The sequence below is a fragment of the Molothrus aeneus genome, chromosome 6, assembly GCF_037042795.1.
Source record: "Molothrus aeneus isolate 106 chromosome 6, BPBGC_Maene_1.0, whole genome shotgun sequence".
Classification (NCBI taxonomy): Eukaryota; Metazoa; Chordata; class Aves; order Passeriformes; family Icteridae; genus Molothrus; species Molothrus aeneus.
This window is the reverse complement of record NC_089651.1, coordinates 10,274,820-10,288,740: the sequence shown is the minus strand read 5'-3', so window position 1 is coordinate 10,288,740 and position 13,921 is coordinate 10,274,820. Positions and strand designations below refer to the sequence as shown.

Genomic DNA, 13,921 nt, shown 5'->3' with positions numbered 1-13,921 from the left:
TGTGCCTAATTAACACCCAGAGTGAGCACTAATTTGATTTCCAAAGCAGTTAAAAGCCGCCTCACGTTCAGAATGTGCAAAACTATGGGAATATATTTCCCAGACAGATCCATCCCTTCAGAAAAAGCACATTTAGCAAATAAAATGTCACCGAGGAAACCCAACCTCAGGCTGCTGTGGTTTGCCTACAAGTTTATACAACACACCGCAATGATGGAAGGGTTTGGTTCTCTCTTCTGTGGAAGAAGGGAAACCACACAGCCCTTCCCAGGGAAATGCTCTGCCAGGCCTCTGTGTGATCTACTACCAGGGGCTGGAGAAGCAGCCTCATCCCTAAAATTCCCACTTACAGGTATAAAAAGATTTTTGTACTTCCCAGCTCTCTTCAAAATGCCTTCAAACCCCACTACTCACCTTAAGACCACCACAGCCTCCGCCCCGGGTAACAGGAGCAGCAAATCTCTGGGCCTTTTCCTCACTGTTTACTTACACGAGTAGAAAAACAACATTAAAATACATTATTATTATTATTATTATTATTATTATTATTATTATTATTATTATTATTATTATTATTATTATTATTATTATTATTATGTTACATTATAATATCAACCACCTTACACTGAGCTAGTCTCCCAGCAGCATTTATGCACACACAGGTTTAAGGAAGGCTGTAGAACTCACCTTGGCTGTCAGAAATCAGGAAATTGTGTCAGTGTGACAAGGAAAAGCCCAGTTCCCAGAGGGGCTGGAGAGAAAGACTGAGGGACACCCCTGTCCTTCCAGCTTGGAGTAAGGTTGGACACTGATGTCATCACAAATGCCCTGCCAAGGCTCTGCTTTGGGGTGAGATCAGATATTTATTTTGGTTGGAAGAACCGCAAAAAGGACAAACGGGTGAGGCCTCTGGAAAAGCTGAGCAAGAGAAAGAAGGTTTATTGAAAAAACATCAGTTTGGGCCGATGCCAGCTTCCCAGAAAAGAAACAGGACGGTGATTCCTATCCGAGGAGACCCCCTGGATTGGTTTGAGCAGCTCTGGATCAAAAAGTAAAACAAGCAAAGGAGAAGAGATCCGATGCTGTGTCTGCGTGTCCAGAGATTATCCCGTAATTTGGTATAATAAAGCCTCTTATCCAAGGGGATAAGCACAGAAGCCGCTCCACAATCAGCTCACTACCGAGGCAGAGTTTCTTATCTCTGGGGAAAAAGCCTTTTTAAACAAAGTCAAACACTCTGGATGAATACACTGAGTAATTCCAAGGAGATGGTCAAACACAAGAATCACTGTTTTCAAGGAAAACTTTCTGCTGACAGATCTGGTTCTAAATTCATTGATATGCAGTTGGCTGGGCTTGCAAAGACCTTGCTCTGAGCTCAGATCCTCACTCAGTTCCTCACGCTGAGCTCTATTCTACTTTCCTTGCTCCGCTGGGCACTGTGGAATCGCTTCCCAACGGAGCCATCCCGGGAGGTCCAGCTCCTTAGGGCCAGGAGAAGCAGCAGGCACCGCTCGCTCTTCCCCTCTGGATTTGGGGTGTGAGGAGGCAGGGAGCGAGCCGGAGCGCATCCCGCTCGCCGGGGATGGCACAGAGAGCGGAGGCTGCGGGGCAGGCGGCCAGCAGGGCCGGCAGACACTGCACGGACCCGCATCCCCCCGGGCTGTCACACACTCCGGAGGTCGGAGCGAAGGCAGGAATGCCGCAGGCGCCAGCGCCACGGGGACAGCAGCTCGGGCAGAGCTCGCCCAGTTATTCTCCCGCTCCCAGATCTTCCCCCCCAAAAATCAGGTTGACATGCAAAGCCCATTGCCAGGCTGAGTGTATCCAATTTTAAGCCAGTAACAACCACAGCTCCCTTGTTGCACCCTTTATCCTCCCGCTGACCCATCTGTGATCCCTCTGATCCCTCTGAGCCCAGGGCTGCTGGATGCACACACACACATCCTCGGAGTCGCAGCCAGCCGGGGTTTTACCACCAGCGCTCAGTACAAACACACATTAAATCCAACACAGCTCCCAAACCCGTGTCGCAGGAGAGTCTCCGAGTCTCTTAACTCATTCCAGGTCTATCTGCTGCTCTTTACACGGAGTTTCCCGAGGCTCCCAGGCGGCTCCTGCGGGGCTGTAATGAAGTCATGACTCTGTGTGTGTGAAGTTCCTGCTGGAATTTGTAGGCAATTAATGCTTCTGTGGTTTCACAGGCAGCAGGACGAGGATTGAATCTGCTCCAACACCTCCAAAACCTGCAGCATCGCATCCCTGACACCAGCAATCATTGTCCCCAAGGCAATGGGACCGATAAGGACCCATTTTACTGAACCCTGTTTAGGTTTGTAACATCCTTCCATGTGCTAGGAGTGATAATGGCCTGTGAAGGACGTGCTTTGCCGCAGGGAAAGTATTTGACTGGGATATTGGAGACTGACGGTGGATGGCTGCTGGGAAGTTTTGGGGATAAGCTGAACGGAAACATGGACAAATTTATCCTGGAGGGGACAGTCAGACATCGGAGGAATGGTGCCATCTGTGTGGAGTCCAGGCTGGCTGACTCGCAGAATCCCAGAATTTGGAAAAGACCTCCAAGATCATCAGGTGCAATCTTCAGCTGTGGTACTGCAGAAAACTTCTCAACATTCTGGTCTGTTTCTTATTCTTCTTGATAAGGTTTTCCATTTGTAACCTGAGTTTTATAGGAACGGGAGGTTTGTGCCTTCAGGCCATCCTAGGCAGCATGTTATTTAAATTGCTGTGTAATCCCTAAAAGCATTTTCCTGAGTATTCCAGGGGCACTTCCCAAGGAAAGTCTGAGGGTTTATCATCAAGCCCACTGTAAATTCCAGTCGGAAATCCTGGGCCAATGAATCACAGCAGCATCATTCCTATTTTATTATTACTGACACACACTTATGTACACACTCAATTTGTTTTTCCATGTTAAACTCCCTGTGTGTGCACAGCAGGTTCTTACTGGTGCTTTTAATGAATAAACATGTAGAATTAATCTGAAATTTTCTCTAAATGCAGCATATTTGGAAAGTTATTTCCAGTGTTTTCAAGCCTGAAATGTATCAGCATCAAGGTGGTTTGGAAAATGAAAGGAAGAAAAATGAGGGAGGAAATGCAGGATCTAGGGGAAGGCAAAGAGCAAAGAGTAAGTGAATCCCATCACTCATGAAAAATTAATTATTAGAAAAATGAGTTATTATAAAACATGAGCCATTGTTAATTAGATCAAAGAAGATAAGTGACTCCAGCAAGAATTCTGGCCTGACATCTGTCCCAACAGGATTAATTTAAAATAAACATCAGGAAGAATGAAATAAATCAGTCCATTTGTGCCTCCTCTTGCTCTGGACCATAGAATACTGAGGCTTTCTGTTAAAGAGTGATGAAAATGTTTTTTTTCCCTCTCTCTACCAATTAAAAAAAAAAAAAAAGTTGCATTATTTCCAGATTTTAGAAGAAAACTAATTGGGAAAGTTAAATTGCAAGACAATTTGCTCAAATATTAGGAAGAAAATGGGTTGGGAGCAAGGGGTCTGCCCCTAGAAATGGGAGACTGCTGCCTGCCTGGATCCTGGTTTCCAGACCCCCACGAACCTGTGGGGCTGCTTTTGGGACATCACAGAGACAGGGAGGTCCCCTGAGGAAAGCAATTCCCATGGGGAGTCTCAGCCTTCATCTCACAGGGAGGCGAGAACAAAATTCAACTGTGCTCGTTAACACGCCATGTAATTCCTTTTTTATAAACTAATTATCTGATGTGCTACGAATCCAATCCCATCCGTGGATCTTTGGCTGTGATAGGGAGAAACATCCCCCAGCCTGGGACAGGGAGAAACATCTAATAGCTACATTACCCTCACTCTGAGCAGTCCAGAGTCTGCTCCTTGAGAAATCCATCTCCGTGACCCAGGGCAGCAGAGGATGCTGTTTCCTGCTAGGGAGGTCATTTGTGTGGAAGGAACAAGAGGGGGAAAAAGGGATTAAGTGGAGGTGAGGGAACATTCTGTGATCTGAGAGCACAAAACACTGCACAGGCTGCCTGGGATGTGGTGGCCAGGGCCACCTGCTCTGCTCCTTAAATTTGGGTTCAGGGACCATCCAAAAGATGGAAAAGTCAGAGACAGCTTTGTGCAGCACAATCTCTACATAGTAAAAATAAATAAAAAAGAGATGTTCCAGGTACTAAGGAAAGCCAGGGAATTTGCTCTGTGCCCTGAGCCTGGTGCAGGAGGAGCAGGAGAGTTTATCTGTTGCAGAGGGAGAAGGCAGTTTTCTCACCAGCTCTTCCCAGAGAACTTGATTCTTCCAAAACCACGACATTCCCAGTGTGAGAAGCAGAAACGCTCTGGGAACAGCCACAAACTGCTTCCTCGTGGGAAATCTGGCTGCCTTCCTGTGCTTTTCTCACTTATGGAGTGCTAAATGCTGCCAGGTGCCATCGTCCCTAACCCAGCTCTTGTATGGACTTTTACAGTCACTGCATCCCTGCTCAGGCAGCAGCACAGGAATAGCAGTGAGCACGGCTACAGAAAAAGCTGGATTATTGATGAAGTTATATGATTATTAATTACATTATTTATGAGTGCAGAGAAAACAGAGCAACAAAGCAAATTCCCAACAACCTGGCTTGCTGTGGGGGCTCCCAACCCTGCTTTGCACCATATCCTTTCAAAAATCCCTCTCCATCAGAAGAGCTTGTTTGTTATTTTCTAATACAGCTATTCCAGTGCTCCTTCTGAGAGAGGAAGAATATTCCTGGAGAGGCAGGTTTTTTCCAGCCCTGTTAAATTGATTTGCTTTTAAGAATCACTGGGCGGTCGAACCGCTCTGGCTCCGGCTTGTTTGTGCAGAACACTCTGGAGAGGTTTATAGAGATATTAAAATTAAATATGAAGTCACGGAATAAATGGGGCCTCCATTCAGTGTGCCTTGTAAATCCAGTTTAAATGGTTCCCTTTATTAAATATCCTTTCCTCTTAAAAATGGATTAACTGCTCTCGCCGGAGGCTCTGACGGGGAAGCTGTTGGATCCCTATGGCAACGCCGCGCTCCCAGAGACCCCTCGCTCCGTGACAGCCCCTCGGCTTCATCCCAGTCCAGGTATCCCCTTTTACCACCTCCAATTATTAATCAGCATCTCCCACTATTAATTGCAACCCTGAGGCCAGCACTGAGTGCTGTGCTGCAACTTCCCACTGCCTCGGTGAGTCCCATCCCATATGGAACACATGGATGGAGGTTGGATGCCTTTCCCAGCACACCTGGCAGTGCTCACCTGGTTCCTCCTCTGTTCCCCTGATTCTTGGGCTTGTTGTTTTCCTTTTCTTCCTGCTTTTGGCCCCAGTCTCTCGCATTGCCCAGTGCCACTCCCAGGGGCCCTGCAGAGCTCTCAACATGTTTTCCACACTGACATTTGGAATTTAAGGAAAATTTACATATAAGGGGGTGATTTAGCTGGATTTTGGGGTTTTGCAGGAAGCTCAAGCAGTACAGCCCTGGCCAGTCCCCATGTGACCCCTCAGCACAGTTCCCTTCCCAAGGGCCACATAGGAATTACCTTTCTGCCAAGAGCTTTATCACAGGAAAGAGCCTCCAGGAATGTCCAGCTTGATGTTTCCACAAAAATGGTTCCCCACACTGCTGCTCCAGGACCCTGAGGTTTTAGGCACAGGAATGCAGCCATGGCAGGAGTAGCAGCTGGAGAAGAACACAAAAAGCTCAACCTCATTTTAATTCAGCTTTGAGTGACACAGGCAGTGCAGGAGCCATTCCAAGAGTGGCTCTGCAAGGCTGCGGCTGCTTTCCCATGGATGGAGCCTGTGCCAGTGGAGTTGGGGGCTCCCTGTGCTGCCACTGCAGCATTTGGAGCAGCACAGAGCAGCAAGAGCCAACGCTGGCATGCAGGGATTAATGAGCAGTTATCCATTATCTCCCCTCAAGCCCCCAGCTCGCTGAGCCAAGTGTTTATCCCACGTGGATGGGGTGAGAATGGCAGAGTAAAACAAAAAAATTGCCCACACTCAGGTCCCTGGAGCCACCAGGTTAAGGGGATGTGCATCCCTTTTCCCTGTGTGGCACCAACCCTGCCAGGGCTGCTCCTGCCACTAGTGATGGGACAAATCCCACTCCTGCACAGCTCCTCCATGGGCAGGGACAGAGCTGGGCGGGTGCTGGAGCACTCTGTCACGTTCATGTGACAGTCCCAACTGCTCCTGTCTCTTGGCTCGCAGGGATTTTAGCACAATTACAGCCAATTATAATTAGCAGCATTAAAGCCCCAGTTAAACGCAAGCAGGAGCTCCAGGCTTTCACTCCAGGTGGGAAGACACTTCAGCCAGTCCTGGATGCTGCTCTGGATCTGCTTGGCTGGGACATGTGGGGAGTGAGGTGAGGAAACCCCAAGAAGGCTCCCACAGCAGCATCAGGAGACCAGCTGGCACTTTCCCTGGAAAAAAGAGCTGCTCCAAAGCAGAACAAAGAGCCACACCAGCATCCCTGAATCTGCAGGACACTGCTGTGCTTCTCAAAGAACTGATTCCCAAAGGTCAGGATGCACTTTTCAACAACTCTCACCCTCTCAGCATGCTCATCCTCGTGCCCAAACCTTATCCAAAGCCTCTGGAAGTGCCCATAGCCCAAACAGCTCCTTCCCAGCACCCCAAGTGCCTCCTTCTCTCTGCAATTGCCACAAGGCTCTGTCACCTTCAGACACCACACGTGGAAATGAGGGAAATGGGACACAGCAGGTTGGCTCTGCCAGGTACCTGAACCACTGCTCGTCATCAAAACCTGCCAGGGGATGCCCAGCTGGCCAAAGCCGGGCGGGATTCCAATGGCCACACACCTCACGCTTTCCAGCCGGTGAGCCCACGCCTTCCTGACGCATGGAGGACTCCAAGGACAACCTGTGGCCAAAAGGACTCTGCCTCAGTGGCAGCAGAACAGTCCTGGCAGTGTCAGTCATGACACAAGAGCAGTTTGCTGAATGTCAGATCGAGAAGAGCTGGATACAGCTCTGTGCGCCTCCCTCGGGTAGCAGATTTTAACAGTAAATCCAATTTTGTTTGACATTAATCCCAACTTTTCAGCCTGCCACAGATTATCCTTCTGGTGACAGCTCACCACGCAGGAGGAGAGGGGATGGAAAAGCTTCTTCTTGGTTGTCTTTCGAAAGGACCTCTCTGAGGGAGCATCGACGCCTGGATAAGCACGAGAGCCGGCTGTGGGTCACGCACAGGGGGCAGGTTTCTGTTCCATTTCTGGCACCCACATCACTGATGGCTCCCAGGAACCAGGTCACATTAAATCCAACTGGGAAATCTCAAATTGGTTCTTCAGCAGAAGTCCTAGGCCATGGGGTTGGGAATATCATGCTCAGTAATCCCACAGCAGCTCACAAATGTACATGTCCCTGGATGAGCTCCCTCCTCCCCTTGGGAGAAAAATTCCCACATGAATTCACTTCATCACTGTGGTTTCCTTTTTCAGGAATTCTCTTGGTTTGATCTGCTTCTCCAGATCTGTGCTTCTGGCAGCTCTCTGAGAGAAGCTGTGCTGACAAGGCTGGGAGCAGGAAGCAAAAGGCAAGGATCCTCTAGCAAAATTCCTAATCCTAGGAATAAATTTAATCAGGAATTTAAGAACAGGTGTGATGCCAGCAGGGCTGCAGGGAACAGGGACTGAGCAGCTCCAGCTCATCCAACAGGACCATCTCAGAATCTCCTGCTCAAGGTGACCTGGAAGTGAAAGATGCTGCAAATTTTCAGAAAGATGCAGCCAGGGTCCAATGGATTATCCAAGGGCTATGGATGCAGTTCTGCCATGCCCAGCTAATGTGCATTGAGGCCGCAAGCCACATGCGCCCCCTGCTCCCTTCTCTGAAATTAGGAGTTAATTCCATGTCAGACATTACTCTTGCCTTCTGCCCATTTTGTTCCCAGAACTCATCCCCTCCCTCCCCAGGTGTGCAAGAGCCATAGCCCCAGGATGCAGCAGAACATCCCAACATGGAAAACATGAAAGTCAAGGAAGAGCCTGTGGGACAGCTCCAGAGGAGCCATGGCTCAGGACTGTATGGGAGTGGCTGTGTCACCACCCAGGGCCACGGGAGCTGCTCCCCCTGAGGATGAGTGTGCAGGAGCCCCTGCAATGCCCCTGCACATGCCTGTGCTTTCAGCCTTGCACCCCCAAGCTCTGTCGCTGGCTGGGAGCACCCCTGAACAGCTCTCGCCTGCATGGGGCTGCAGACACTCCCACCAGGTACTCCCAGTCCCATTACCCTGCTCCTCATTGCTCCTCAAGCAGGTTATTTGACTTCTGTATGCTCTTCTCCCACTTGGAATCCTTCTGGCCCCCTGGGATGTCTGTGTAGATGGCTTGGCTATTGGCCCTTCCTCAGGGTGCACGTGGCACTTGGTGCCACGGGGCTGTGACACTCAGATAGCAGAAGCTGGTGGAGAGAGTGTTCCAAGCAAGACACTTTTCCAAAGGAACATTCCCAATTGCTTCCCTCAGGGCTCCTAAAGCCTATCTAAAACAAGATCTGTCACTACTACCTGCCCTGCTTGGACAGCAGAGACTCAAATACTCCACTGACAGCAGCTGTCAAGAGCAGACGGAGAAAAATCAGTCAATCCCTGCCTATCCTGTTCCCACTTGTTTTATTTCCATGGAAAACCCAACAAATCGCTCATCCCACAACCATGAGCACCTACATCTGATCCCAAGCACTCCTAACTCCTGCAACCACCAGGTCCAGGCGGGAAGTTCATGCAGGAATGGGAAGAACAGTCCAGCACTGGTTTGTTTTCTAAATCAATACGATTTTTCAAATTTATTTTTTAAGAATTATTTCTAATATATCTTTCTCACAGAAGGAGGGAATAGGGAATGTTCTCATTCCATCTGTAAACAATGAAATACAGATCTGGGAAACCAGGGAAGAGACACAAAAAGTGCATTTTACAAAATTATCAACTAAAATATATTTTACATGTATTACGCTTCAATTTAAATTCTACCGACTGCATTTTTCAGTTTCAAAAAATATTTCCATATCTAATAGATTAAAAAAGCAGGAAATCTTTTCATTAGGGATAAGACATTTCAGTTCATTTACATGCTGTTTGCACAACAGCATCAGCAACCACGTGAACCTCAATGTTCATGGCCTGAAGCAGATTCAACATGAGAAGAGTTCAGGTTTGTCCTCTCCAGAGCTGGACCGGAGCCCATTATGGACCCAGGGCAAGGATAACTTCCCTGCTACCTGGAGAGGAGCCAGGACGAGGTGGGAGCAGGGGGAGATGGGGCAGAAGGAGGAATTTCAGTGAGTTACTGTGTTTCCAAGGCTGGGTCTCACACCTGGGCCCAGCTGCAGCAGTGCTCAGGCTCACCTGGCTGGTGGGTCTTGCAGCATTCCGTGTCCAAAGCACTGCGAGGGAGAAATGGCCACAGCAGCTCTCCTGCTTCAAGGTTCAGGGACAAAGGAGTCCCCATGAAACCAAACACGTGGATTTAGAGCTTCCCATCACCTCCCACTCACTGTGGGGTGCAGCTGCTGCACTCCCACCACGGCCAGGCAGCTGCCATTCCCTCCGTGTCACGGGCAGGAGCAGCTCCACTTCTCCAGCATCCTCCCTCCCTGCTCAGGGGAAAACCACTTCATATCCTCCCCCAGAAGCATGAGAGACCACCATCTCCAACGCCTCCTTGCACCCCTTCATCCGAGTGTCCCCACAGTGCCACCACTTCTCAACCCAACGCAGCCCCACCACGTCATTCCAAGAGACCCCCAGTGCAAAGCGAATTGTTCAGGAGAGATCTGGGCAATCCCTTTGACACCAACAGTATCTTGAGGTATAAGTGAGAGGAGATGCTTCACCTGACAATTCTTGCTTGCACACCTGGGATCCCCCTTCTTGGAGCTGGGTGTTCTCCCTGGGCTATGCAGGTAGGAATAAACAGGAATTTTCCAGCAGGAATCATCCACCAGCTGCAGGGAGATGCCTGCCTGCTGTGGCAGGTGCCAGACCTTGTCATCCCCTCCAGCCATCGCCTCCAGACACGTTCCCCTCTTTGGTATGTAGAGCAAATCTCTGGAGAACTCCTGCATGCCTGAACTATTCCATGTAAGGAACTGGGTGCCATGGGCTTTCTCTCCAGGCCAGGCAGGTGTGTGGCCACTGGAGCAAGGTGACAAGCCCTGTGTCCCCAGGGAGTACAGGGAATGCTGCTTCCACTGACAGGACATTAAAGCAGAATGGACACTTCCACCATGGAACACAAGTTCAGAAGCCCCAAAAGACTGGGAAAACGCAGATCCCTCGTTTCAGTGAGCAGCTCCAGCCAGCAGCCATGTGGGTGGCACGGGGTCAGTTCTGTTGTAAGTTAGTGCAATCTCGGGCTGGGCTCCCAGCCTGGTGCAGTGACTCCCCAGGATGTGACACTGTCCTTTGGTTTGCTTTGGGATTAACTCCAAGTTAGCGTTGAGATAAGCTAAGGTCTGTCTGGGATCTAAGGTCTGTCTGGGATCTGTACAGGTAAGGCAAGAGGCAGGACCTGCGGGCTCACATGGTCCATCCATGCAAACCTTTCCCGATGCTCAGGTCCTTTCAGGAGCCACAAAGCCACTTTGGTGAGCTTGCTTGGACACCGGGATGAGTTTGGAGGGGGAGAGGTTGCTGACGGCTTCAACAGCACTCCCAGGATCAGGAGAGTCACATGGGAAAGGAATTTTAAAAAGCCAAAAACAGGCAGGAAAAGGGTTTGCCACTTCCCCCTCTGGCTTCTTCCCACTGCAGACACATGGGGACAAGCAGGGTCTGTAAACAACATTACAGGAAACAAACTGGGAAGAAAGAGAAAATCCAGGGCCCCCTGAGCCATCAGAGGAAGAGCAACACTCAGAAGAGAAGAGGAAACATGGTTCTCCCCATCAGAGCCCACTTTGTGAGCTCCAAGCTTCCAAGCGATGAGTGCTGGGCCTTGGGAATGGGACATAAAATCCTGTGGGCTCATTCAGGACACCTGGGACAGGACCAGCTCTAACCCTACACTGCGGTGTGACACCTGCTACCTTGCCAGCTCCCTCTGCTCCACCATGGAGCAGGCTCCAAGCCCCAGTCTAGGTGGTGAGGTGAGGGGAGGTAAAAGACAGGGGAGAACAGGGGTCATCTCTTCCCCTGGTGGAGCAACACCAATCCAAGCATGACACAAGGCCACTCTGCACCCAGGCAGCTCCCCAAGCTGCATTTTGAAGCTCTCACCATGGGAATCCTCAGAGTCTGTTCTGTGGAACCAAGGAGACTCTCCTGTGCTCTGCCAAGAGCTCGGCTCGGTTCAGGGCCTGAAAACCCCCGACTGTCCCAGCCAGATTCCACAAACACTGCACTGACACATCCCTCCTGCACGTTGGCGCCATTCCCCCAGCCATGGCTCTGCACTGCTTCCTGGCTTTTATCCCCTGCAAACCCTCCCAATAGATGCAGCTCTACATACATATATAGATATAGATTTACTTATGCAAATCCCTATATCTATATACATATATTTATTTTTTTTACGTATATATTTTCATTTATGCTTTTAATGAAGTGCTGTGCTTTCAGCTGCTGCCTCCCCCTCCAGGGGCTCCGCTCCTCGCACGCTCCCAGTCCCAGGGCGGAGCGCTGGGCGCTCCCACCTGCAGCAGCATGAGGTGGGTGACAGTGCACAGGTGTCCCAGGCCATGGTGGGCGCTCCGGTGCCGCCCGCTCCGAGCCAAGGCTGCGCTACTGCGGGTTCTTCAGGATGCGCCCGTGCCTGAAGTCGTAGACGTGACGACAGAGGAAAACCAGCTCGGGGTCCGTGTCCTCGGGCACCTTGCGGTGCAGAGGGGTGGAATACTCCTCCGAGGGAGGAACCATGATGGTTTTCCTGCCCGGGATCCCTTCGACTCGACGCTTTGCCAAGGCACAAAATCTGCAGGGCAATCACATCAGAAGAGTTATCAGAGGATCCTGGAATGCTTTGGGTTGGAAGGGAAATAAAGGCTCATCCAGTCCCACCCCTGCCAAGGGCAGGAACCTTTCACTAGGTTCCACCTTCCACTAGTCCAGGTTGCTCCAAACCCCATCCAACCTGGTTTTGGACCCTGCCAGTGATGGAGCAGCCAGAGCTTCTCTGAGCCAGGGCCTCACCACCCTCATAGGCAAGAATTTATTCCTAATATCCCATCTATCCCTGCCCTTTGGCAGTGTGAAGCCATTCCCCCTTGTCCTGGCACTTCAGGCCCTTGTAAACAGTCTTTCTCAATTTTTCCTGTAGGCTCCCTTGAGGTACTTGAAGGGGAAATTAGGTCACTCCAAAGCCTTCACTTTTTCAGGATGAACAATCCCTATTCTCTCAGCCTTTCCTCATAGGAGAGGTGCTCCATCCCTCTGATCAACCTGATGGCCTCCTCTGGACTCGCTCCAACAGGTCCATGTCCTTTCTGTGCTGGGGACCATGAACTCATTCCCTCTCCTGCTGCCTGTGTCCTGCTGGGAGCCACAACTGCAGCTGCTGGGGGATAAGGGGAAGGGAAGGAATGTGGACAAAGCTTTGTTCAAAGAGAACTCCTGCAGGAAGCAACACAAGTTTGTATTTCCATACTGGTGGATATCGTACAGCACCAAAGATGATAGCAATTGAAAAAAAAGTTTTAAAACCTTGTTTTTACTACTTTGGCCTCATTTTTGCTAATTAGCCCCTAATAGATGCTTATGAACCAATGTTTAGGAAAACAAAGAATTCAGGATGCCTCCAGGGAACATCTCTCAAAGATGATCTGACCCACAAGAGCATGAAAGAACTCCTGCCAGTAGCTGTTCCAGGAGACTGGGGTGTTAGAATGGAAAGGAACTGCTTTGATCCAAAGCTTGGGGATGGGGGATTTTGTTTGGTTGGCCTTGTTTGGTTTGTTATTCTTGGGGTTAGGTTGGGGTTTTTTGTTTGTTTGGGGTTTTAAAGTGTTCTCAAAAGAAAGATCAAAATTCAACTTGTAAAGAGTTTGTACACCAGTTTGTTTTGAGAAATTCCAAGAGCAGAGCCCTGGGCAAGGAGCAGGCTGAGGAGGAGGCCTCAGGCATCTCCTCCATGGCAGGGCTGCACAGACCACAAGATGTACCCAGCAGAACTGAGATTTAAAGCACTGGTTTGCATTATGGATTTGTGCCAATTCAATCCCTATTTTCCTTCAGCCCTGTGTACCCATCACAGGATGGCAGGCTGGAATATGGATGCTGGGAAATTCTTACTGACAAAGCTGCATTTCAATCAGCAAGAGCTCAACTATAACAGCCCAAGTCACTGCTCCAAGGGCTGCTGCTGCCGAAATCCCAGGATCTGGTGTCTAGCACAAACACTGGCACTTGTATCAGCAGGTTTTTGGTCTGGCACCTGTGTCCAACAAGGGATGGACATATAGGATTGCTTCCTAACTCAGTTTTTAGCTCCAAGTTCCATGTTTTCCTGTATACCTGTTCCTGTCTTCCTTGAAACCACATGCAGTGGTCATACAAGCATCGATATTTGGGAGTCCCTTGAAAGGAGCACAAAGAGGCTGGGGAAGGGTCTGGAGCACCAGGAGTAGCTGAGGAAGCTGGGGGGCCTCAGCCTGGAGAAAAGGAGGCTCAGGGGGGACCTCTGGCTCTCCACAAGCCCCTGACAGGAAGGTGCAGCCAGAGCCTGTCAGGCTCTGCTCCCAGGGAACAAGGGACAGGTTGAGAGGAAGCAGCCTCAAGTTGCACCAGGGGAGATTTAGGTTGGATACTGGGAAAATTCCTTCAGGGAAAGGCTGGCCAGGCCTTGGAACAGACTGTGGTGGAGTCCCCATCCCTGGAGGTATTTAAAAGCTATGTGGATGTGGGACTTGGGGGCACAGGTCAGTGGT

At 49.9% G+C, this 13,921-nt stretch overlaps 1 protein-coding gene across 2 annotated transcripts in view; it reads right to left on the bottom strand.

Moving 5' to 3' along the window:
* Positions 1 to 8,810: 8,810 nt before the first annotated feature.
* The window catches only part of BAHD1 (bromo adjacent homology domain containing 1), a 35,272-nt gene continuing 30,161 nt past the window's right edge, over positions 8,811 to 13,921 (bottom strand). For both annotated transcript variants that reach the window (XM_066552486.1, XM_066552485.1), the window contains exon 7: positions 8,811 to 11,970. In XM_066552486.1, the coding sequence (XP_066408583.1) occupies positions 11,781 to 11,970 (190 nt within the window). In that variant the 3' untranslated portion in view covers positions 8,811 to 11,780. The remainder of the gene's footprint in view (positions 11,971 to 13,921) is intronic.